Source organism: Eutrigla gurnardus, assembly GCF_963514095.1.
Source record: "Eutrigla gurnardus genome assembly, chromosome: 4".
In the NCBI taxonomy this organism is placed as follows: Eukaryota; Metazoa; Chordata; class Actinopteri; order Perciformes; family Triglidae; genus Eutrigla; species Eutrigla gurnardus.
In genome coordinates, this window is record NC_139918.1 from 31007482 (window position 1) to 31033708 (window position 26227).

General features: G+C 43.5%; 3 protein-coding genes across 4 annotated transcripts; 1 reads left to right on the plus strand and 2 right to left on the minus strand.

Moving 5' to 3' along the window:
* Nucleotides 1-2057: 2057 nt before the first annotated feature.
* mul2 (mitochondrial E3 ubiquitin protein ligase 2) lies at nucleotides 2058-5347 on the minus strand. The gene is made up of 6 exons (XM_084007585.1): nucleotides 5212-5347; nucleotides 4147-4291; nucleotides 3941-4028; nucleotides 3707-3827; nucleotides 3276-3507; nucleotides 2058-3124 (listed from the first exon to the last, which is right to left on the minus strand). Exons 2-6 carry the CDS (start codon nucleotides 4261-4263, stop codon nucleotides 2609-2611), a joined length of 1074 nt encoding a protein of 357 aa, XP_083863711.1. The 5' UTR covers nucleotides 4264-4291; nucleotides 5212-5347; the 3' UTR covers nucleotides 2058-2608.
* On the plus strand, nucleotides 5334-9025 carry alg3 (ALG3 alpha-1,3- mannosyltransferase). Its single transcript, XM_084007584.1, has 9 exons — nucleotides 5334-5560; nucleotides 6152-6251; nucleotides 6335-6482; nucleotides 6641-6801; nucleotides 6948-7068; nucleotides 7185-7390; nucleotides 7668-7743; nucleotides 7896-8041; nucleotides 8132-9025. The coding sequence occupies exons 1-9, from the start codon at nucleotides 5380-5382 to the stop codon at nucleotides 8310-8312; spliced, it is 1320 nt and encodes a 439-aa protein (XP_083863710.1). The 5' UTR covers nucleotides 5334-5379; the 3' UTR covers nucleotides 8313-9025.
* A 3152-nt stretch (nucleotides 9026-12177) lies between these two features.
* On the minus strand, nucleotides 12178-25997 carry vwa5b2 (von Willebrand factor A domain containing 5B2). 2 transcript variants are annotated; one of them, XM_084007100.1, is made up of 23 exons: nucleotides 25964-25997; nucleotides 23382-23455; nucleotides 22013-22164; nucleotides 21319-21534; nucleotides 20514-20739; nucleotides 20275-20432; nucleotides 19880-20011; nucleotides 19660-19784; nucleotides 19391-19567; nucleotides 19183-19293; nucleotides 18391-18593; nucleotides 17328-17442; nucleotides 16727-16912; nucleotides 16437-16653; nucleotides 15999-16336; nucleotides 15583-15820; nucleotides 15157-15504; nucleotides 14940-15077; nucleotides 14484-14612; nucleotides 14355-14405; nucleotides 13775-13880; nucleotides 13565-13688; nucleotides 12179-13479 (listed from the first exon to the last, which is right to left on the minus strand). In XM_084007100.1, the coding sequence occupies exons 3-23, from the start codon at nucleotides 22149-22151 to the stop codon at nucleotides 12718-12720; spliced, it is 4239 nt and encodes a 1412-aa protein (XP_083863226.1). In that variant the 5' UTR covers nucleotides 22152-22164; nucleotides 23382-23455; nucleotides 25964-25997; the 3' UTR covers nucleotides 12179-12717. The 2 variants fall into 2 exon arrangements, with proteins under 2 accessions (XP_083863227.1, XP_083863226.1); XM_084007101.1 differs by lacking the exon at nucleotides 25964-25997 and having other exon boundaries at nucleotides 12178-13479; nucleotides 20260-20432; nucleotides 21319-21505; nucleotides 22013-22167.
* Between the last annotated feature and the right edge of the window lie 230 nt (nucleotides 25998-26227).

Sequence of the window (26227 nt, forward strand, 5' to 3'; positions counted from 1 at the left end):
TCCTAACTTTTTTCATGACTTTTTCATAACTTTTTTCATAACCCCTTTCATTACTTTTTTCAAGACTTTTTTTCATAACTATTTCATGACTTTTTTCATTGCTTTTTTCGTAACTTTTTCATGACTTTTTTCATAACCCTTTTCATTACTTTTTTCATTACTATTTCATAATTATTTTCATAACTTTTTTTCATAACTTTTTTCATAACTTTTTTCAATACTTTTTTCAATACTTTTTTCAATACTTTTTTCATTCCTGTTTTCATGACTTTTTCATGACTTTTTTCATTGCTTTTTTTCATTGGTTTTTTCCCTAACTTTTTCATTACTGTTTTCATGACTTTTTCATGACTTTTTTCATAACTATTTCATAATTTTTTTCATAACTTTTTTTGTAACTTTTTTCATAACTTTTTTCAATACTTTTTTCAATACTTTTTTCATTACTTTTTTCAAGACATTTTTCATTACTTTTTTCATGACTTTTTTCGACATTACTTTTTTAGACATTACTTTTTTAGACATTCTAAATCATGACTTTTTTCATGACTTTTGTCATAACTTTTTTCTAGTGCTATCAATATTAACGCATTAATCCTTGCGTTAATTATGAAATATTTAACGCGTTAATTTTTTTTTACGAAATTAACGCATCTGTGTTTTGTTTACTTCCTTGTGTTTTGGTGACTTTTTTCGTAACTTTTTTCAATAGTTTTTCATAACTTTTCAGGACTTTTTTCGACATACGAAACTGTAATATAGTATGTTAAAAAAAAGTCAAGAAAAAAGTCAGAATAGTATGTCAAAAAAGTCACAGTAGTATATACGGAAAAGGTCATGAAAAAAGTCAGTATAGTTTGTCTGAAAAAGTTATGAAAAAAGTCATCGTATAGTTTGTCAGAAAAAGTCATGAAAAACGTAGTATAGTTTAAAAAAAATGTCAGTATGGTATGTCGAAATTGGTCATTAAAATGTTTGACTATATTATGTTGAAAAAAGTCATAAATAATGTAAAATGTTCGTTGTGCAAATACAGTGGGAGAGTTGACAGCCTGCAGGTTCCCTGGGTCAGCATAGAGTAAAAATGTGCAATGTGCAAATCCTGTGTGAGCTGCACACCATAGATCAATGTTTGCAACACTAAATATCCTGTTCATTTGTTACAGGTATCTAGCCTATAAGCGCTTTGTGAGCTGGTGCTGGGGCTTCCTTGGGCGCAGAAACCGGATCGTCATCTCAGCCTCTTTGGTCCTGTGCATCCTCATGGCGAATATCTGGTTTTATGGCCCAGAGCTACGACCTCTTCCTGCTCAGGCCACTCGAACTGTGCAGTGAGGTCCTCTGGAACAGGGATGGCCAATACTGCATCTGTGTATGGGACCGGGTCCTCGAAGACTTTTCTCATGCCTGGGGAGTTAGTAGACAGGCTAGGGACACACATTATTCTTAGAAAACCATAATGAATTTTGCATAATATGGGCCCTTTGAATTTTTTGGGCTTGTGTTAACAACAGACCTTATTTCAGGCATCTAATAAAAAATCAATAAAACAAAACATTCAATATAGCCATCGACTACAAGACGAAGCAACCAGTATGTTAAATGTTAAACTCATTTCCAGGTTTTAGGCTCTTTCCTTCAGAAAAACTGAACTGCAAAATTCAAAAGTTACTGGGTTTTTTCCCCTCAGAAGTGTGCGAGTGCTACAGTAATTGTCTGCTCCCCAAAAGCTACAGCTGCTATTCTGCTGAGAGAGCTCAAGAAGAATGTGTTCAAGTGAACCTGTATGACCGCTGAGGAAGATTTACGAGCTCATGTGTTTCCCAGCTGGTCCTTTTTCAGGCCCTATGCCCCCACCCTTCACCTTAACACCCCCAACCTCCTCCCATTCTCCTCATCCTCTCACTGCTTGTTAGGAATGACAGAAATAGTAGGTTGATGACTCACTACACCCAAGTCTTTTCTGACACCAGGTGCATTTTCTCCTCTGAAAAAATTAAAAGTCATATCATCATGAATTCATATCATCTTGAGAGTACACAAATAGTTGAGAGTGATGCTTTATTGAATTTCAATAGTTCTTGCCTGTTTGCATTAATTAACACGTTTCATCTTTGCAATAAATACATCTTCGCTTTCATGACTTCCTGTGACTCGATTATGTAACTGAAAGCAGTGAAACAAACACTTCCGACCAGGCTCAAGTTATTAAAATACAGTTCTTAGACAGCAGCAGCCATATAAATTACCAGAATAAGGCACAAAACAAACATGTATGAAAATAAACATCTTTTTTATAAATGTACAACCCTTTTTCAAATGATTTAATTGTCCTGTATTTCTCATATACAATTACAGATAAAATACCTCACTGAAACTCTATAGTGAACAAAGCGTTTGCACAATATCCTTCCAATTCACATTTTTTAGTGTTCGATGCAGTACATTCTTAAAAAGAACATCACTACTCTCTACAGTAATAAGATTTCCAATGAGTTACCTTTGCTTTCTTTTTTTAGGTGTAAGTGAAGGACTTTATACCTTTGAGGTGTAAAGCTGGTACAGTTTGTATGGTGGTGAAGCTCCACTGAGGTCATGTGATCGCACCTCAGGCATGGAAGAGAGGCACCACTCGGCTGATGCTCTGTCTGCATATGGGGCACCGGCCGTCTGGAATGGCCTGGTAGCAGCTGTGGCAGCAGCACACATGCCCACAGTACAACAGAATACAGTTACGTGGCTGACTGAGGCAAATTACACAGGCATTTTCTATCTGTTCGTCTGCACCATCTTGAAGTGCCTCAGGGCCCGTTACTGGAGCATGTCCTCTTGGAGCTTCAGCCTGCAGTCTCTCAAATAGCCTCCTTTCCTGCTCCCTCTCCCAGCGAACCTTTAGATGGTAGTAGTAGCGTCGGCCAACCCAGAGGAAGACCGATGCCCCTACCAAAGCAGACGCAATAGCCAGCGCCTTCCACCAAAACGCCACGCTCTCTTGCTCTCCTCGCAGGGTGTCAAAGTCCATTAGGCTTAAAAAGTACTGTGAGCCATTAGAAGGGGGTCGGAGATTCAGGGTGCCGTCCGTGTCCATTATCAACTCACCCACACCGGTAAGAATTGTGTGCACCTTGAAAAAGAGGGGAATATTTGTGAAATGTATCATGAATATCAGGTTTTGTTCATATTTAGCAAAAAACAATAATTCTCTGTGAAATAAATATGACTTAATTATTAAGTTATAGAAGTTAACAATGTTAATATCTCATCAAACTACTGACTTTTAGCATTTCCTCTGTCTCCAGTTGCCCTTTCAGCTTCTCCCCACTCAAGTATTGTCCTATGATGTCACCCAAGCCGTAGTTGACCTGGTGAAACTTCTCGTAGGTCGTCTCCATGTTCAGTCCCGAGGCCTGCAGAGGGCACAGCACTCGGACGGCCGTCTCATTCGATCCCACCAACACAAAGGGCACTGCATTCACGCTATTGTGCAAGACTCGTTCACTGTCTGTCCTGCATCAGGGAAAGGGAGGAACAACAGGTCTTTTTAATAAACACATAAGATTGCACTAAAAAAGAACAGACAGAAAGAACAAGAGACTACAACACTGGCCTCCTCTCTCACCATTCCAGCCACCAGCACTAATACAACAGTAAAGCCCCAACCCAACAGCAGCGCTGCACTGTATTATTGTCTTGATAGGGTTCTCACCAAGTGCGTGAAAGGCCGTTCCACACCAGCTTGTGTTCTCTCAACATGAATTTCTGCAACACTCCGACAAATTCTTTTTGGAAGTGGCTTGACAGAGGCTCACCTACTGGTTGGACAGCACCTACAGTATGTATACACACATTACAGAGAATAAGACAGTAACCCATTTTCAGAGGAAAAAACTATGCTACTATCAATTCTTGTCTGTTTTAGAAAGAGCAATATACGGTTTACCTTCGATGACAGCATACTGGAGACACGCTCCTGGGGTAACTTTCAAAACGTCTTTGAGTTTTCCATCTATGGTGAAGTGTGGAGCATCCTGACAACACCAGACACAGACTGTTTAAATATGCAGTGTAGTAGACAGGAAGAGGTATGTGAAAGCTGAAGATTGTTGGATATAAGATTATGTTGAATAAACATGAACCATAACTAACATTGAGTTTATCTATCGTCGTCCGTCTCTTCCTATAGATATAGTAGCAGATGCCTGATAGGGCAAGGCTGGCCCCAAAACACACAGCCTCTGTAATCGTCACAGGATTTATATCCATTCCGTCTGAGTCTCCTGTCACTGCAGACCTGGAAGAAAGTACAAAATAAAATTAAAAATCAAACTTGTTGTCTTGTTTCCCATCAGTGATGGCAGAAAAGTGCATGTTGCTGTGTGTGTTATGACTGAGAGCAGTGAAACATTCTGCTAAACTGATTGTACTTCAGTCACTGCGAGATAAATAAGTATTGTTATAAGCAGAACTATAAATACATAAAGGGAAGTAATACATGTCAGTATTTACACTTGAGTATTATGGAAGATCAATTTAACTCTTGCATTAATAGTCAATTAATGTGTCAGCAGTTTTAAGTGCAACCTCTTGCACATGACTAGAGTTAGTTAGCTACCACATGGTTTTTACATTCATATGGTTCATCATTGAGGATCCCTGAAGTACCATCAGAACTACTACTAGTACTACTACGTAAATAGACACATTTCTATCGAAAATAACCATAAGAGAGGCACGAACTGGAGCTAGTACTTGGACATGCAAGTTAACTGTTACTTACTAAAATGTGAGGGTGAAAGAAATACGACAGATTCTAGATGACAGCTAGTCTACCTCACTGAACTACCTGGATAGTGAGTACGAAGCAGTGGACAGGTGAGTGATTTCAGACACAACCTTTGTCAATAGTGCCACTAAAATGATTAACAATATACCACATAACGTACGTCAGTGAATTAACTTCCTTTAAAACATCGATTAAAGTCAGTGTCGTAGAATGAGTGAATGAATTCTCGTTACACGGCTCCAGCTAACGTTAGCAGCTAGCAGCTAATGGTGTCAAGGATGCAGGGAAACCAGTCGTGACCTCAAACTTTAGCCGTTTTCACAACATTAACGTTAGCCAACCACGTGAGCAAGATTACACAAGTATAACAACATGTGTGTGCGTGTTTATTGTCAAGTACAATTATTAAACAATCCGTTTTTTTTTACCTGTCAGAGAAAATAAGTCTCGCAACCTGCTCTCAATTTGACATATTCGGTTGTTGTCCATGTCACGTGACGCAGTTGATCGAAACGTTGCGTGATGACGTGGACAGCGCATGTCATCTGCGGCCCTCTCCCTCCCTCCTTCTCTCTCTCGCTACCTACGCCGCCGAGATGGCTGGAGGTGTGCGGAGGAAGTCCCCCGGTTCCCCGTCCCCGTTGTGGGGCAAACTTCACACGCTGTGGCAGGACAAGCATTTGGTCCTGTTCAAGACGGAATACACGTTACTGGTCGTTTCGGTGTTGTGGTTGTTGGAGATCGGGATCAATGTGTGGGTCATACAGAATGTAGCATGTAAGTAGCTGCGCGGCTAGTTACCATGCTATGGGGCTTTGTCGCGTTTCTTGACGTGTATGAACGCTAAGTAGCTAGCATTAGCATACCTAACTAACTCGCACTGCCACCTGTCAAAGGGAATCTTCTGCCCTTGCACGGCCACATACGACGGTCTGATCGAGTGTTAAAAATATTCATTATTTACAGGAACTGCGCGCTAAATACGATGTTTAGCGACAATAACTTTTTATATTAGTTTACATTTTCCTGGGTTGTTCAAAACCTAAATATATTCAAATACAATTATACAAAGTAAAGACAAATAGGGTTGGGAAGCTGGAGGCTGTGAATGTATTAATGTTTCTACTATAGTTGGTGATTATATTTCTGTCAACTGGCTAACCGATTAATCAACAAATCACTGATTTGATGAAAAGTGACTTTTTGTTTATTAATTAATTATAGTACACCACTTTAAACCCAGAGAAGTTGTGCTGCACATTTGTCATAATTAAAAAAATGTACAAACAAAGATTTAAATTCTATCCAGTAGAAAACAATGATAATGTTGGTAATATAAATAACAACACAATTCTGTCAACTCTGCAGACACAGAAATAGACTGGAAAGCCTACATGGATGAAGTGGAGGGAGTCATCAACGGTACCTACGACTACACAGAGCTCAAAGGAGACACCGGCCCATTAGTGTGAGTTTCAAAGGTTTTTAGTCATGCAAGTCTCTCACTGTAGTTAAAGGTTTCCAGTCCAGGATGAATTGTTGCTGTTGCAGGTACCCGGCTGGCTTTGTCTACATCTTCACGGCTCTCTACTACATCACCAGCCGTGGAGTGAACATCCGTCTGGCTCAGTACCTTTTTGCTGCTTTCTACCTCGTCACACTGCTGCTCATCTTCAGGATATACAACCGCACGAAGAAGGTCAGCTGTGCGACAAAAGCTTCAGCTACCATATATGACAGTCTAAAAAACTGTAGTGTGAAGCCACTCGGTTTACATGAAGCCATTTCAATGCACTTTTTCCGTTTAATCTGCTTAATTCCCATAATTAAATTGTTTTTTTCTTTGTATTTTCGCAGGTTCCACCCTACGTGTTCTTCTTTGTGTGCTGTGCTTCCTACCGGATCCACTCCATCTTTGTGCTCCGTCTCTTTAATGACCCAGTGGCCATGATGTTGCTGTTTGCATCCGTCAACCTCTTCATGGATGGACACTGGACTCTGGGCTGCGGCCTTTACAGGCAAGTGTGTACACCTTAAAAGCACAATGCAGCCTTTCTCTGGAGGAATATGTATCCGTTGTCATATGTATCTTTATAACATAACAGATTTATATTTCTGTGTTGCATGATGAAATTACAACTCAATCTTCCTCTCTTTCTGACAGTTTAGCAGTGTCTGTGAAAATGAATGTGCTCCTTTTTGCTCCGGGTCTGCTTTTCCTCCTCCTGTCTGAGTTCGGTCTACTCAGGACAATCCCCAAACTCTCTGTATGTGCAGGCATACAGGTAAAGTATTCCCTATAACATAAAACCACTTTTACCAACATACAACATGTTTAATAATACCGGTATCCAGTATTGCTATGCATCATCTCAAAAATGAATCAATCTTGATGTCACAGCTTCTGCTGGGCCTGCCTTTCCTCCTGGAGAATCCCGTGGGTTATATGAGCCGGGCTTTTGATCTGGGCCGTCAGTTCATGTTCAAGTGGACGGTGAACTGGCGCTTCCTGCCAGAATGGCTCTTCTTGAATCGGTACTTCCACTTAGTCCTGCTGGCCGCCCACCTGCTCACCCTGCTGCTCTTTGTTTTCCGCCGTTGGAAGAGGTGAGACCGACTGTGATATGCAATGACAACACCGTTTTGTTGCCACCATGTTTACTCTTAAATAACCTGGCATCACGAGATGAGATCATGCATCGATTCTTGGGCAGGAAAAAACGCACTTAATCTTAGTCAAATGTAGGATTTTTTTTACATTATAAATTAGTTACTATTTTAGGGCACTTTGTCATTGGTTGTTGGTACCATTGGTTGTTTTCCACAAATTACTTTTGCCAATTAAAGTTACAGGTGTAAAATAAACTATTTTCTTTCTTACCAGGCCAGGAGAAAGCATCTTCGAACTCCTCAAGGATCCAAGCAAGAGGAAAATGCCTGCTCAGAAAAACACTGTTGATCATATCCTTTTGTTCCATTTGAATCTAATCCTGTATTGTTCTTTAAATGACAAATTAGGATCGTCGGGAACACCATTACTTTAAATTGGCTAAACATTCATGATCTTCCTAATATTCAAAGGCGTTTCTGTCAAACCTTAACATAACAATCACAGATGGTATTGATTCTGTTCACCTCTAACTTCATTGGCATGTGCTTCAGTCGTTCGTTGCACTACCAGTTCTACGTCTGGTACTTTCACACGCTGCCTTTCCTGCTCTGGAGTGGTGGAGTGGAGAAGATGGCCCACCTGCTCAGGTAAGAGGCTGTCTAAATATTAAACTACAAGTTCCCTTGTAGATACAATGAGCTTTAGGCCTGCAGCATAGCATATCTCCTTGTGTCCAGGGTCCTGATCCTGGGTCTGATCGAGCTTTCGTGGAATACCTACCCCTCTACGAATGGCAGCTCAGCCGCCCTCCACGTCTGTCACCTCATCATGCTCCTCTGTCTGTGGCTGGCTCCGCCGCTGCCTTCAGCGCCGGCAGAAACACAAGGACATACACCCGTCAAGGACAAACGCCAGTGAGCCACAGCCTGATCCGACCAGACACTGATGTCTGATCAGCCGCCTCCATCATCCTCCTCTTTGATCCTACAACACCAGTGAAGAGGGAACTCACTGGGACAGACTGTTCATGAGTGAATACAAGGAGCCGTTAAATGCTTCTCAGCTCAGCTCACGGCTGGACGTGATGGAAGCCAACGCGTTGGTGCAGTCTGCAGATACATACATGATGTAGTAGTCCCGTGAAAAGAGGAAGGAAAATATGGATTCTCAGGTTTCATTTTCAGATCTATAATAAGAGTGGAGTAGAGTGAGGATATTGTCAATGTCAACTGTCCTAATCATTTCCCCCCTGCTTGATATTCTCATTATCAAAAATTAATGGTGCACAAATGATCATGAACATTGAATTAAGAGGGCAATGTGTTATAATGTATTGTCATTGATACATCATTAATATGATACAGAACTTGAACGTATCACCAAAAGCTTTAAATTATTGCACACCATGCATTAGGCTGTGGCATAGAAGTTAGAGTATTCTACAGTACAAGGTCAAAACCCTTAAGTGGTTATCATTTTACACAGACGTGTAAAACTAAGCTGTAGACAATCATGGCTGTCTGATATGTTACTTGGTGGATTCATCGTTTGCACTCATAGATTTAATCAGAAACATTTGCAGTAGAAAGCAAAAGTGTGATGTTTTATATTAAACAGAGATGCCACTTAAACTGGGAAGTTTTCTCTTCTTCTTGCATGTATGTTTTTGTTACACGTACAACAAATGGCTAAATTCCACAGTTTTTAATCATTTAAAGTAAGATTTGATGAGTTTATCACATAATCATCCTGATAATCAATATTATTTGCCATTCAACACTGACTGGATAAAGCAATACATACATTTATGATGGCTATTTTTAGGCTTCACCATCATTGGTAAAAAGGGATTGTGTTAATCGGTAGATTTATCAACAAAGATTCTTGATACTTGGCATTGAAAAGTCCCAACCAACAGCAGTCAAAGCTAACTCGGTTACTCGGCTAATAAGGGCTTTACTTATTTAGAAGACACAAAGACGTCTGGTTGACAGCTTATATCTTATATTTATAATAACTGCCAGACTGAAGTGGAGCGCTATTGAAATAAGTTTAAATATCGTGAAACTAGATGTCAGCCTTTTTAAGATTACTGTAGCATCTCAGCAGTGAACTGGAATCATTTAATATAGTGTTTTCTTTTTCTTTTGTCTCCAAACTGCATCTAATATCTACTTCTACACAAACACACACAGCACAAAAAAGCAAGGTGGTTTGTTCATATATAAACATTAACAAACAGAATCAAATTTGAGTTAAATTATAAAAATCATAATTTTAGTTCATCATTCTACTCTTGATTGTCTTATACCAAGTACTTTTATTCAATAAAAATATGACACTGTATGTCTGTGTAGTTCAATTGTTATCAAAAATAAATCTGCAGTGTTTCTATATAAACTAAATCATCATCATCATCACCACTCCATTTAGATAAAGTGGATATTTCATTATTGAACAGTTGGTGGTTAATGTGCATTTAATGGCAGTTAATGCGAGTGTTGAGGTCATAATAGATCTAATTAACAACATGTCTAACAATGACCCACTCCAGGCCGGTGCAGACGAGCTGCTTCTGCTTGACTATTGTCAGCGGGTTCAAGTGTCTGTCTGTTCTGACATGTTGGGAGCCTCTTCTCCGCTGCGTACCCCACTGACCTAGATTTACATTGTTTTCCGCCTGAGACAATGGGAGAAATGGTTTCATAACCGAACACAATACCTGGGAACACCCAACAATTCAACACGTTTTCTTCATGTAACCACATCATGATTTCTATATGTATGAGACATTACTGTCAAATACAGTATTTGTTTTGGTGCTTTGAGAACCACAGGCCAAGGGCCATATAACTATAACTATATAATTATATTGGAGAGAAGGCAGAGATCTTGAAGGCCAATATCTCCAAAACTATCTAGATCGATAAACAGCCTGGAAGAGGCAAGCCCATCTCTGCATGCTTTTCATTTTTTATTTCATTTTTTTGTAAATGGGTAAAATAGTCAGTAGCGATCAAGCAATTATATACTTATTTCACATTTTAAAAACGATCCAAATAATAATTTCTTATTTTCTTAGGTATTTTTGTCATGCCGATATGCAATGATGATTTATGGGTAACGTGTATTGATGAGACAATGATGATGTAGGTTTGTGTATCATACCTTTGGCTCTCCAGCTGCAGAAGCTCCAGGATGAGGCTGAGTGGAGCTCTGAGCAGGTCAGTGTGTTCTATCAGTCCACCTGCACACATCAGGGTCAGGGGTGAGAGTTGTGCTCATTAAATCAATACAAACTGACTGGCATGGGAAAAAAACACAATGCTGCCAAAGCATTATAATATAAAAGTACACAATAATATTATATTAACTATCATTGTCGTCACCTTAAAATAATGGCCTCAGTCACAAAAGCATGTTTGTAAAAATAATCCTCTTGTGTTACATAAATGACTGGCAGCATTAACTGTATGCCGAAAGTCATGTATTGTCATAACTTTTTTGTGAATTGATTAATAAATATATACTTGGTTCAGTTCTGTTTTTTTAAAAACTTGAAAATATGACTTGGGCCATTATTTTAAAAAACAACAACATTTGCACCATCGCCTAAAACACAGAACTACTTACACACGCAGTCATTCACACATCAACACTTAAAGGAGTCATCACCTGGTTTTATACGTATCCAGCCCCCCTTGGATCGCTTTGGATCAATTCGTAAAACTTATTAGAAAAAAAAAAAAAAAATTTAATCTAACATTGAGCTTGTTCTGACCCTTTTTCGTACCGCGATTTTATCACGCGAGATTACGCGCGAGGTTTTGACTGGTCCGGATGTGCATTGTATAATATGTAATGAGGCGCGCGTTGATTCGCCGCAGGAAGGACAGAGCCGGGGGGGCTTGCCTGCATGCAGACTCCAAAACATAATGGCGGCGCTTCGGCGATTTCAGGTAGCGGACGGGGCGGGGTTGGGTGGTGAAAGAGGGGTGGGCTTATGCAAGTAGTCGCCACGGTGACGTCACCGAAGGCGCAGAATCAAAATCTCGTGCTTTAGGAATGCACACCCTTGTGTGCTATTCCTGTTCGGAAAAAGAGCAGAAGCGAAAAAACGGCGCCACTTTCAAACTCCAGCCTTTCAGGCAAGTTTCAACTGAGGTCAAACACAGATATGCATGTTTTAACAAGAGAAATTGCGATTTCCAGGTGATGACTCCTTTAAAAGGACCAATCAGGCGCACGTTTGTTTACTGTCGGTCCACATGCTAGGCTGCTAGCTAACGTGCTAACGCTACAGCTAGCAGTTAGCTAGCAGCAACATTTAAACTGATGTCGCTCATTTCTGTTCGCTGAAATACAAAAACACGCGTACTTACACTCAGCTCCTCCTCCTCCGACCTCAGCAAACCCCGGAGCGACTCTTCCGGAAGCCGCCGGTGCTGCCTTCGACGAGTCGGAGCACTCGCGCATGCGCGCTACAGCTGTTATTTAAACAGCGCTCCCATTGGAAGCTGGTCCACCTGCTCAGGTAAGAGGGCGTCTACATACTAAACTAGCACATCATCTTGTACGTTACGAAGGAAGAGTATTGATAAATCATTGATATTTCATCAATATAATACAGAACTTGAACATAGCAACCAAAATCACATAATTGATTGATTCTTCTGTTGTGAGGAGTTCACTCATAATTAGATTTAATGAGGAAAAATGTGGAGTAGACGGAAAGAGCAAAAGTGGCATTTTATAGTAAACAGATGCAACTTGAGTTTTTTTCTTACATGTATGTTTTTGTTACACATGACAACAAATGACTAAATTCCCCCAAAATAATTTCATAATGTAAATCAAGATTTAATTAGTTTATCAAATAATCATCATGACAATCAAAATCACTCCCATTTAATAACGACTGACTGTGATTAGACATTTGGCAAAGTAACTGACAACATACAACAAAAAAATCAGATGGTCAAGGCATTCTTGTGATTGCATAAAGCAATGTATAGATTTATGATAAAAGGCCACTTGGTCTATTTATGTGTATTCACATGAATATTAATTATCGGTAAAATGATTCATGTGCAACTCAGTGGCACTGGGTTATGGTATTAGCTGATCCTGCAGATAAAATAGAGGATTTACTCTTCCATGTCAATGTGTTGCTTCTTAGGACTCACTATCATCGGTGATTATTCGTCACTGGAATGATAACTCATCGTCACTGGAAATGAGGGAAACCTCAGTGTCCTACGAGTATAAATAAAGGTTGATTGATTGATTGATTATGTTAATCAGTAGATTTGGCTCAGTTTCCTCACATATTATTGGGGTTATAGCACAGCATGTTGAGCTTGATGTTCTCGTCCCAGTGGCGCAGCAGCAGGAACAGCTGCCTGGCGGCGCCCTTCAGCCCGGCCGGGTCCACTCCCTCAGGCAGCTCCTGACAGCGCAGCCAGAAGTCTGCTTTCGCCGCCACCAGCTCCCACTCCATGAAGTAGCCGGCACAGCGGTGCTCCAGCCAGGCTAGAGCCACAGCCGTGGCCCAGCTCGAGCCCTCCAGGTCCTCTTGAGCCAACTGGCTGCTCCCTTGGGGGTCGACGGGCTCTACGGAGGAGCCTTCACACACATCCGTCTCCGATCCGCGGCCGCTATCCGCCTGGCCGTGGCTCTGGCTCTGAGAGGGCCCGATAGAGAGCTCCAGGGAGCCCTCCTCCGAGCTGGGGAGGTCAGGGGGAGAGGTGACGGGGTCTCGGTCCGACAGCTGTCTTCGGCGCAGCCTTGGTTCCAGCATCAGGGGAGTGTCGTCTGGTGTGTGGTGGAAGGGAGGGGCGCTTGGTTTGGCTAGCGAGCAGGAAGAAGGAGAAAACGTCACGTGATGGCTAGTGGGAGCACCAGGAGGCTTGGCAGAGGTGGATAAAGACGGAGCGCTGGGAGACGAGCAGCGGAAGGGCGGGCTGAGGCTGCGACGGTGGAGGCTGTAAGGTGAAGCCCTTTTCAGGCGGTCCAGGGGGATCTGGACACACTCGGAGTAGACCTCCGTCAGAAGAAAAGCTCCCGATGCCAGCTGCAGATGCACCTGAGTAGACAACGTGTAGGCACAAAAGAATAAATGTGATTGCACACTTGTGTGTCGTTATGTTGTAAGTGTGTGCACAGCTCACCAGGGGCACGTAGTCTGGAGCTTCGGCTTCAGGCTGTTTCTCAGTCTCTGCAGACAGACAGTGGGACTTGAGAGGGACCTGCTTCCCCGATGAAATAGAGGACCTGAGTCTGCCCAGGGGAAATCTGGAATATAACATAGACATAATACACACGCCACACAGGAACTTGAGCACATTCACAAGAAATGTAATTTAATGTGATAGTCTTACCTGGCGCCAAAGAAGCTCTCCATGGACTTGCTCTCGATGGATCGCGGTGAACGAGCGCATGAGCTGCCTGATATTACCGGGGCTGTGGCAGAGTAAGCACCGCCTCCTACACATGAGACAGCAGCGTGGAATCAAAGATTAAACAGTATTAAAGCACACTGATGAAGTGATGTTTCCCCGACTGTGTTTAAAGGCTCAGTTCACCCTTTACATGACATAGACCTTACAAACAAACCAAAAACACTTTACAGTGAGTTTTTCTGGATTATTAAGTGTAAAGGGGGAAATGTTTCTGGGATGAAATGTTGCGACTATAGTTTTTTTTCAATGCTGTGATTAAAAAAATCCTTCAGGTTCAACAGATATGACGCAGATAACTTCCTTTTTTGTAATTTAGGTATTCTGATCACTTAAGAAATACCTCGGGGTTGCTTGTGTGTCAGGGGAGAGCACTTCAGATTTCTCTCCTCCCAGACAGACTCACCTTCAGTTTTGAACTGGCTTCCTGATCAGACGACTCTCACCTTGACGCTACACTGGCACTAGAATATTTTCACCTGATCGAGACGACAATACTTACTAGAGTCCCAGGATGTAAGGCTACAGGGTGGGGCAGGAGTGTCATCTCTGTCTGAGAGATACAGAGATTGTTGATGCCCTAATGTCTTGACAACAGAAATGGGGCGTCGGTGCCTTCAAGTCCGTCTACCTGTGGAGTTCCAGCTGTCCTCGATCTCGTCGCTGTCTCTGCTGGTGCGTCGCCGGCCTAAACCGATAGAATAGGCCCTCTGCCTGCTGCTACCTAACTGGGAACCCCGCCTGTTCCCCAGATGCATCCCTGCACACACACACACACACACACACACACACACACACACACACACACACAGAACATATAAGTCACATCCTTATCGATGCCTTAAAGCATGAAATCAAATCTGTATTTTGCTAGTGATAACAATGCTAGTGATTTAGCATTATTATCATTAAGAAAAGGGACTTAAAAGAAACAGATAGAAAAATATAATCCAGACTACGGTTCGGATACCAAAAACACTGATTCCTATAATTCCCATAATGCACCACATTAGCATCCTTAATAGACCCATGCTGCTTCCATGACTCGATGGCGTTCAGTTGAACATTGGTGGGTTGGGAGCCACACCTGGGTTTTGGACGTCCACGCAGTCTGGCAGGCCTTTGTTGGGGTTGCTGTCCGTGGTCGTGAAGGCTGTGTACATGCAGACGATGTTACAATGCTTACTGGTCTGGATAGCCTTCATGCGGTATCGCTTAGCCGAACCTAAGACACAGTAAGGTACACAGTTTGTACACCCAATAACTTCAAGTTGAGGTAAGCGTTTGAAGTAGTTGAGCCTCACCGTGCCCGATGTCGCTCTCCTTCTCCGCCATTTTCTCAAAGTCCCTGATAACTGAGCGAGCAGTCAGTTGGTGAATGATCTCCTCCCACGGCCCTCCTCCTTTCCCTTCTTCCCCTCCTCCTCCTCCTCCGCATCCCTCAACCCCCGGTGTCTCCTGGCCCTCAGGGTCCCAGAGGTGCCCCAGGTCCACAGTGACCTCCCAGGACACGGGTTTGCCGTTAAACAGGCCGTGAATGAGCGAGCGGCACTGACCCGGTAGAGGATCCTCCAGTGGGGCGGCGTTGAAGAGGTACTCTGGGTCTGTGAAGCTGTCCCAGTCCAGAGGAGAGGCGGGGAACAGGAGTCCGTCTGAGGGTCAGAAGGGTAGAAATTTGTTGGAGGCAAAGTAGGAATCCTGCTTTTGTGGTTTCCACTACTAAAGCTTACTAGAGTCAGTGAGGCTTCTGCGGGACAGCGTGCCTCTCGATGGGGACTTGGTCTCCCCATCGCTCTCGTCCAGCCTCCCTCCCAGCGCCTGGTCGAAGGAGACCCTCTCCAGAGCTCTCCTGAGGCGATGCATCTCCAGCTCGCCCTGGGGGGACGAGAAACTCCGCGCTGCCATGGTGGACCGGGCCAGTGTCTTATGTCTCCTACGAGACTCCTCACCTCCACCCAGACGCCCACCCTGCCGGAGGAGAGAAGTTCAAAAAGGAGTTAGAGCGCTATTTTCTCTGTAACCAGTTACGGTTATCTATTTGTGATATTTTGTACATTACAGTATTTCTGCATCGAAACGTTCCCAGGAACCTGCAGGCACACTGCTAAGAAAGCTGCTTTAGTGTGACTCTTCCAGGGAATCATACCGTCTCTGACCCGTTTTCAGGGTTTTCTGCGGAGAGGTTTTGCTGCCAGGCAGCGTCCGCCCAGCGAGACAGGGATGATCTCTGTTCCGGAGGGGGCATCTTCTCAAGGCCTTGGGGTAGAGAGCCGGTATCCAGCACCGAACCAGAGGAGTGAGGGTCGGGCAGAAAGACCCCGCCTGCAGAGTCCGAGTTGGACGAGGCATGTATGTGCGAGTGGGACTGTGTTTGCAGACTGCGCTCACTACTGAGGGAGCAGCAGGTGAGGACGTACTGCTCCTGGATGTAGGAGCTCTCCTGGATCCTCCTCCTCACGTCACTGGACCAGTCTAGCTCCACACCTAGAGCGGACAAAAGCCCGACATTAACCACAATTGTATGAGGTGGCCAGTTTTCAATTTATATCTATTCACTGTGGAAATCCATTGATGAGTGACCGACCTGGGCTGGTTCCAGGATCTGTGTTTCTGGCACAGGAGAACTCAGAGGAGATTTCTCTGGAGATTTCCCTCAGTGCCTCCTCCAGGTCGGTGCCATCTGCACACGTCCCCACGGACATCAACTCAGAGGGAGGCGGAGGTGAAACCTCATCATTTGATTGTCCAAAGACTGAACCCGTGGAGCCGCGGTATGCACCTTTATAGCCGCGTCCTTGAGACTATAAGACAGCTCGATTAGAGACTTGCTATTGAAACACATTCCATACATTTAAAGAGTGTGGTTATGTGTACCTCTGTCCTTTTTGATTTGAAATACGTCATATCGTATAGAGTGCAATATCCAATGAGACGGTTCCCTGGGTAGAGCGGAGGGATTTCATTGGGTGATAGAAACGCCTCCATGTTTTCTGGCAGGTACCAGTCGATCCGTACATCCGTCAGCACAGGTTCAAAGGCTCTTTTCAGAGACTTTATCAACTGAGAACATAGATCACAATCTTTCTCAATCATTTATACATCTGAATGGGAGCCAGTGGTGGAGGAAGTAGTCAGGCTCTTTACTTGGGCCTTGCATTCAAAATCTTACTTACTAAAAGTGAGTAGATGTACTTGTTCTGAATATATTACATTATGAGTAGTAATACAGATTCATCAATGTGTACTTAAACTAGTATGGTCGTTTAGTTTAGTGGATCCCAGCCTAGGACAGCGCCCCCTTCAGAGGGTCAAAAGAGAAATCTGTGAAGAGAATTGTCCTTAAGAGGAGTAAGCAACTAATGGCTTGTGGATTGTAAATGTGAAAAACTAAAGCTGTATGTATTTATCTTGTAAGAATAATCTTTCTGTAATTCATATTATCGACAATAGGTGGCAGTGCTGCAGCGCTGCTGACCTTCGGCTGAAGTCTCTCCTCATCATCCAAGAACTCTGTAGTTCCTCCCGTCAGCCTGGCGATGCCCTGCAGGAGTCTCCTGCAGGCTCGGGGGCCAAGGCCCAGACCGAAGCATCTGCAGAAGAGACATTATTATTATTATTATTTCATGATGACCACCATCATTATGTCATAACAATGAGATAATTATCTTCACAACTACCAGCCTTTCCAACTATCTATTTGTGAACCCCCATGATATGCACAAGCTTCAATTGGTCAAAGGAAAGAGAACATTTGGAGTCATCAAACAGACAGAACTGTTATTTGGTTAGTCAGAGGGATCACAAGCTATTTAGCTAATTGAGAGTTTGAAAAGAGCAGGGGACAGAATAATTGAAGAGGCTGGGCTCTTGCTTGTGTGCCGTCCGGTTGGCCACATACTGTCCATCTGAATAAGAAGACAAAAAACCCAACATGCTATAAAGGCGATTTGTATTTTGGGGACTACAGATAGTAGTTAGACTGAAATGTAATCAACATTCATTTAAATGAGATGGACTGAGAATAAACAAATATGCACATAGTGTGCATAGGGAATGCCAAAAATACAGTGGGGAAAGAAAGTCAGTCCAGCAGGAGAATACTAATGAGATAAATGGAGTTATTGTGCATTGCTGAAGGCCTGGGGAGAACCGGAGGGGCGTGACGCTCACTGCAGAGGAGAGCACTTAACGGGATTACTGGGCGGGGCAGAAGAATACCTCCGCCCTTCCTTCTCTTTCTTTCACGGTGCTTTGGTCTCACTTCTTAAATTCGCTGTTTGCTTGTCTCGTCCTCTCTCTTCCTTCACAAGGTGTCTTAGTAATATTTATCACCTCGTTCTGCCTGCACTCACTGCACTCCATTCCCCGTCGCCCACAGTGATTTATTGTCCTCTCTCACGCCAGCCGTAGAATAAATCTGTATTAACTAGTTGTTTGACTTAATGTCCATTTGGTGTGTTTTCAGACATCCAGCTCATATCGCTGTTTCATTCTTCACACATTGGAGGTTAAATAGAGGTTGAGTTTTGCCTCCATACCTGCCAGCACATGTGTTTCTACGGACCAGCTCCAGCACTTTGGCCACATTGCTGATGGATCCATCCGTGACGATGAAGACCTGGCGAGGATGTGAGCGCTGCATGGGCTGCTGGTACACCCAGGACAGCGCCCCCAGCAGGTTGGTGCCTCGCATGTCGGCTCTCATCCTCTGGACGTACTCGTACGCCTGCAGCAGGGTGACCTGACGCAGAGTAAAAGAAGAAGGAGATGATGATATCAGATCTGGAGTAAAAGGTGGGAGAAGCCGACAGCGTCTGTTCAATGCTGCCTGTGCACACAACACCCATGTTATTAAGATTGGCAAAGAATTGAGTCGGTACGTCTAATAAAGGGAGAGCAAACATAGATGCATTAGCAACTACCAGCTGGAATCACACCGTGGACAAACACGCCTGACAGGAGCGGAGATGCAGAGACGTCGTGCCTTCGTGAAAATGCATGAAAGGTCACCATATGGTAGGTAGGATGTGCAAAGACTGTTTGTCCCTGCAGCCCCTGGTCTGGAGGAAACCTGATACTCTGCTACTAAGGCAACCCAAGGAACTGACCTATTGTCTGATTAGAGACAAAACAGGACAGATAGTCCCATGTGGTAAAAAAAACTAAACACACATCTGCTTTCAGCAAACACAATCCAAATGCTTTGCAAAGGTTGTTTTTTTCACAGAAAATAATTCACATGTAATTAAGAATAATTAGTTTCACTGAAAATCCTATAACAAGACATATTCTGATGATGATCTTATTGCAGGTTATTGGGTGAAACTAACATCAGTGCAGAGCTTGCTGGAGGTGAAGAGAGGCTTGATGGTGGTGCCGAAGCCCACGATGTTGAGCATGGTGCCGGATGGAAGACTCTTCAGCGCCACCACCATGGCGTCCTGTGGGAAGACATGAAGGGGGACAGACAGGAGCCGGATCAACGTCTCTACATCTAAAAGCTGAACCTGTGTGTTTTCATCCCGCCTGCAAGCTCACCTTCACACGGTGGATGTTGGCGCCGCTCATGCTGCCGCTGCGGTCCACGAGGAACAGCAGCTCTCTGGTGGCTTTGTGCAGCTCCAGAGGTTCCCGAAGGAGGTCGGGACAGAAGTTGAGCATCAGGACGGGGCTGCTCAGGATGTCCTTGTGGTACCGCTTCCTCACAAACTCCAGCTGCAGGCCAAGGGGGAATGTGTTATCTATGCAGTGACACCATCAGGGTCACATGACCCGGCACGTGTGTGAGATTTCAAATAACCCCCAACCTTCCTCTCTGGTTCTGAGTCTTTGCGAGTGCAGCGGATGAAATCGCGGCGGGAATAGATCTGCTGTTCATACTGGCTGAACGAGAGTCGGCCGCTCTCTAAGATGACTAACGGGCTGTGAGGTTCTGTGGAAACAAATTTTCATATTAATATTCAAATATCAGGGTGGAGGGGGGAAACTGAGTGTACAAGCAAGGGGACAGGATGATGGACATCTCACCACTGAGGTGCAGAATGATCTCTATGTGTCTGTCGTACGGATGCTCCTGGGCCAAGGTGATGTAGGTCGCAGAGGCACTTTGGGCACTGGGGTCCGCATCGGCCCTCAGAGCATGAGTGGGGCTCTCCAACCCTACCAATCAGTTAGGGAAGAAATAAAGCTTTTCATTCATTTTCATAGTAATGATGACTTTTCTGATTTAATAAACACCAGTCATGCATATTACATTATATATATATAATTATCTTAGTTTCCATTTCTACAGCACACACCAGCAAAGGAGATGAAATCCTCACTTTGGATTTTGGATTCAGGCCCTTTTTGTAAACCCATTCATTTTTTATTTTGTATTGTCATCGCTCAATATTACAATATTTCACCGTGACCAGCCGTACCGGCCAGTAGGCAGGCCCCTCTGACCAGCAGCTGGAAGTTCAGCTCATACGGGGCCAGGTTGGCAGCTGGACTGGTGAACATGGCGTGGGCACACTGCTGCCCAGAGTCCAGGGCCCGGTCTGGTTTTCCTGAGGTGGCACCGAAACAGCTGGTTGGTCTGAGGAGGAGAGACGTGGAGTATTTCAATAAAACAAAATACAGCAGTGGTTTGCATATTATTCATTACAATATTTAATACCCAGTTTCTTCACTTTTCCCCCCATTGTCACTCTTGCTCGGAGTCATCTGGCCGGTGACGATCGGTGTGAGCAACGTGGGGTAGACGATGCGGATCGCTCCGTTCTCTAATGTGGGGAGCTCCAGTGTGGTGCTAATGACGACGGACACGATGTCCATGGGCCCGATGACCCCCGTGCCCACAATGAAGGTGGTTCTTTCAAGGTCTTCGTCCAGGATCAGATGTCCTGAAGCAGAAATAAAGCAGCTGTGTATAAATGTATAATCAATATCTCAAAATCATATATTTCTGGCAAACACATCAACAACACATATAATGAAATAACGACTCTTCCAAAGAGCACAACGTTTAATACTTAAACAAACATTAATATGTTGTTATTTACTTGTAAATTAAAGACTGTCTCTCAAGATCTTCTATTCCATATCATATCTTTTATTAAAGGGACCATTCACCCCAAAATCAAAATATATATGTTTCCCCTGAACATGTGGCTATATTTAAAAATGGTTCCATGCACATTACACCGTCCAATAAAATATGCGTACTTCAGGCTGATATATGTCTGTACTAAGTGAACGCCATATCACCATTAGGCAGGCGGCCAAATCTATTAGCATGTCTCCTCTATCCCTTCTCTCCCCAGAGCAGCTAAAACAGGAGAGCAGGGGGATTAACTGTGGCTCTACTCATAATTATGCAGACCCAAGATCATTAAAGCAGTGGACAACGATCCCCATTACATTATAGTAAAAGTGACCATTTATATCTGCGAGGGAGACACAGGAAGTCCCCCCCTCCTCACCATTGGTGCATTGCATGTCGAGGCTGGAGCGACCGCAGCAGCCCCACTCCAGGCCGTTCCCATACTGGCCTTCCAAACCGGATCCAGGGCAGCAGTCTAAGCAGCAGTCCTTCAGCTTCCCCCGGCTCTTGATCTGGACCCCCACCAACCGGCCCGCGATCACGGCCTCGAAGCCCACCACGACCTCCTTTTCCCCCAGAGGGTACACAAACACACCTAGGTGACCAAAGATGTTTCAAAGTACAAGAGATATTTAGCATGATGAAGATTTCCTACTCAGCTGAATGTTTTTATTTTACTTGATTCATTGACATAGCAGTGCTGTTTTATTCCCTTTCTAAAAATCTTAGATAAAAAATAAAAGATACATTTCGTTTGTAAATCCCGATGAAGCTTCCTGGCTATGAATCCTATATGAGACCAGTTTTGGTCCTGTTAGAGTTAAATACAACTTTAGATCACTTTGAAGCGTGGATCTTCAAATAAAAATGTTATTGCTCCTCTACCACAACCTTTCTTGTTGTAGAAGACTCTAAATCTTTAAAAATTATCTGTGGTGTTCTACAGGGGTCAGTCCTCGTCCTCTACTGTTTCAATTCACAGTATATTTTCCTCCCAGTGGCACCGTTTATAAAATACAGTCGTTTTCGAAATACTTGCTGTGATTCTGACTTGTTGAGAGCGAATCACTCACCTTCGACAGACTCGATGTCAGCATTAGCATAGGTGAGGTGTGCGGTGATGCCCAGGGAGCAGCCGTTGGCACAGGACTTAATGCAAGAGGCCTTCAGGAGCAGCGGTTCCCATGTGGAGCAGTTTCTCAGTCCCACCATCTTGGCATCTAGTCTGCTGGTTGCACGGGAACGCAGGTGAGTCTCAGCAGACAGGAAGAGGAACATGCGTGCATTTCAATTCTCGGATTTTCACAGTTTTCTTTGCTGCAATGATTAAAATGTCGGTTCCACATGTATTATTATGTATACTGTATATGGCTGCCAGATATCTATACCATATGTACACATAAGCACTTGGACGTGTAACCAAGCTTTCTCCTCTCCCCAGGCTCTTAGCAACCACCCGGAGTGTCCGAGGCTCGGTCAATCATTAACCTTGCAGGTCAGCACTTACACGCTGCACCGGGCCTATCAGATGCAATCAGTAGTCAACGTCCATGCAAATCACTCTGAACTACTGTCTCACTCTTGCCTCACTGCACTCTGAGCTAAATGTGAGGACACACAAAACTTTACTCTTCTGCTTTTTCACAGAAACAAACCGCAAACTAATCTGATTCATCGTGACTGACCACTTACTAACTTTGAGTGCAGCAGGTGCAAAGACCAGTGTGCAGCTTAGGGAATGGTAGAGTGCACACACACACACACACACACACACACACACACACACACGCACGTGCAGTTGAGTGTGTGTGTGTGTGTGTGTGTGTGTGTGTGTTTGCTGTGGTCCAGGTAATGGTTTTTTTCACATCTACCTTTCTAACAAGATCAACAGCATCCATCTGGCTCCCGTGCTCTCGGGTCGTAACAGACAAATAATAAATGTCTGGGTCGTTAAAGTGGAACAAACTTCTGCTGTTAGGATACACACAAAGCTAAGTACGACGTAGCATCTCCTAGCAGACTGCAAAGCTGCTGAATATGCCTAAAAGAAGTACATAACAACTCCTTTACACTTTATTAGTGTGTGATCGTGTGTGTGTGCTTTTACTTACAGTCACATGGTACAGAATCATGTAAACAGTGCACATGCATGTAGTAACCTTGTAAAGTTCTGGTTGACGCTCAAATTAAATATGACAACATTCAGTAACACATCTTTGGTAAATGTCAAAGTAACTACAGAAGGTCTTATGTGGGGAAATAAAGCATTCAAAGGAGACCAACATCGTACAAAGTGCAACATTCTGCATGATGTGAGGTTTAGTTATGATGTCTGGGTGTTTGCAGCCGCAGAGCTGGCTGAGTTCGCTCTGGGCAACGCTGCAGTCCATTATGTCGGCCACCGGCTCCAGATAAGCAAAAGAATCACAGAGGATCACTTACTGTACCGGGTCTGATCATCTGCCTCTGGGTCCAGCGTCGGCATCACTCCTCCATCACATCTGCTTGCAGCTCTGCTACGGATACAAGGGAAGGAAGCTCTCTCTCTCTCTCTGTGTCTCTCACTCTCTCTCTCTCTCTGTCTCTCACTCTCTCTCTCTCTGTGTCTCTCACTCTCTCTCTCTCTCTCTCTCTCTCTCTCTCTCTGTCTGTCTCTCTCTCTCTCTGTATAATGTATAAAGGGATTTGATATATTACAACTACAGTACAGAACAGTACCTGAATATGAATATCTTCTACTACCTAAAGATAGTAGATTATATACTAATATCTAAACCTACTCTGAGACATCCACGCAAAATCTGGAGTAACTACAAAAAAAAAGGTAAAAGCAGGAAATCATTGAATACAAATTCAAATGTCAGAAAAACTGGAAATCTCAATCACACACACACACACACACACACACACACACACGCACACACACACAGAACTAAGCGGAAACTCTGATCCTGAACCTGCTCTTCGCTCACACCGGTAAGCGAAGCAGAGCCTGCGTTTCATCCAGACAATTGGCCGTGATGGTAGCAGCACCATTATTCATGGCTAATGGCTTGGCCAGGGGGGGGGGGGGGGGGGGGGGGGGGGGGTCTGCTGCCTCTCCCAACAGGTCAGTCAGACAGCAGCAGTGGGGAGGTGAGACCTGGATGAGACCAGCTGTCTGTCTTCTGATCTCCAGTTTAATGAGTCAAAAATAAGTGACCATGACTAACTGTTTTTGGATGTTATTTATAAACAAAAAGTAGATTTATTCATATTTTAAAAATTAATCTAAATGTTATCAAAGCAAACATGTTGTATAAAGTCTTTATTGTACACCAACGCAAAGAACAAAGGTGATAAATAATTAATTTGCTGTATCACACACATAAGTGAGCAGTTTGACTCGTAGATTAAAAATTAGCAATTTGGTTGTTTCCGCTAATTAGAACTTCAAATATCTGCCAGTTAAGCTGTTATGTTTTATTTACTAATCAGTAATTACTTTTCTTAAATTACTGTTTTCTTGGAAGTTTAAAAAAATTCATATAGTATATTACTGCTCTATATAATTTAATTTTCCTTCATTTTGCCAAAAAGTGAATGTTGTTTGTTTGTTTAAGGTGGAACTGCCTGTTGATTGCTTGGATTTAAGTGTAACGTTCAATCGATGCTATGTGGTGCATTTGGTTGACACAGACTCCGTAACAGGCCACCATTATTTCAAGCAGCCAAACACATAATTAGTACAAGGAGCAACAAAGGAAGTGATAAATCCAAGAGGACAACGTGATTATAATATTGCTTTGAAAACAAGTAACGGGTCGGTGTTTTGAATCGGTGTCCCATGCTGCCTCCATGTGGCCTTTTTCATCCCCCTCTCTGTGTGTTCCTGCCGTGGCGTCTGATGGAGGAGGGACTTCAGTCACAAGCTCTCAGTAAAACAGATACAGGTCAAATCAATCAGAAACCATTCATTGTGTATGGCTCCTCTGCAGACCGTGACTGGTGAGTAATTAACAGTAATTACAAAGTAACTTAACATACAGGACTCATCATTGTCATGTTTGTTGTTGTTGTTGTTGTTGTTGTTGTTGTTGTGTTACACCTACAACAAGCTAGTTTAGTAGCCGCTGCTGTTACCTGCTGCTCACACAGGAGCAGGTCAGACTGTTTTATTCTTTTGTCCGGCCCATGAAAGTGGTAGGCTTAGATCAGCGGCGGGAGGGGATGACATTGCAGGAAGGGCCGCCGGGCGGATTGGAACCCGGGCTGCTGCGGTGAGGACTCGTCCTCGGGACGTGGGGCGTCGACTCTACCGAGCCATCCCGGCACCCCCTGTGTTTTTTATCTAACAGACCGGCTATTTGTGATGTTATGTGGTGGGCCGCTCTGGGCCAAAAAGCCAGGATGACATGAGTCCATAAGCAAAGCCATACAAGGTGTCAAAAATAACTAGATATTTAGCATAAAAAAACAAAACAATCTATATAGTTTGAGTTAAGTCAGCTAGTGTGAGGTTATTCAGCTGAGTGTGCAGGGAGCTAACAAAGCTTACTGAGCTTATATCACTTTAACAGAATCAAAGGTGTGATCCCATTAAAACCCCCCGTTACACCCATCAGGGCTAATGTTAGAAATCATGCAGAACATAACAGGTCCAGCAGAGGAAGATGACTGCCAAACTGGAACTTTATTCAAAACAGTTTCAATATTTCAACACTAGATGTCAGCCTTTTCCAGTCTGCTGGACTGGAATCACTTAATAAAGGTTCTTTTTTTCTTCTTTCCCCTGGTCTGGTCCGCTTTGTCTTTGGTCCACACCGAGAACCAGAGACCATTTCCACCTCTCTGATTGCAATCTACTCTGTGAGCAGTCTACATCACTTATTATGGTGACAATATCGTTTTCTCATTCTGTTTCTGGCTGTAGGGTAAAGAGTGGGAGGCCGTGTCTGAACTAGCAGCAGGTGGACAGAGTGAAGACGTACAAACTGAGGTAGATCTTAGCCTGGCCTCCCTCCCTGCAGGTAACACACACTCACCTGCAGATGTAAAGTAGTTCCAACAGGTCCACCAACAATCAAGGATGCAGCCTCCCGATATCTCTGACGATCACAGCATTCTGTGAGGGGCCGAGGAGAGGAAGGAGCCTTCGCTTAATGCAGAAATAAACATTCACAAAAGCAATTTGAGGTGATTTTAATGATATGCCTTTGATTGAATTTGACCAAGCACGTTTTATTCAATACAAATATGACACTTTAATGGACTGTGTAGTTTAAGTACCAGGAAAAAGAAAATCTCTA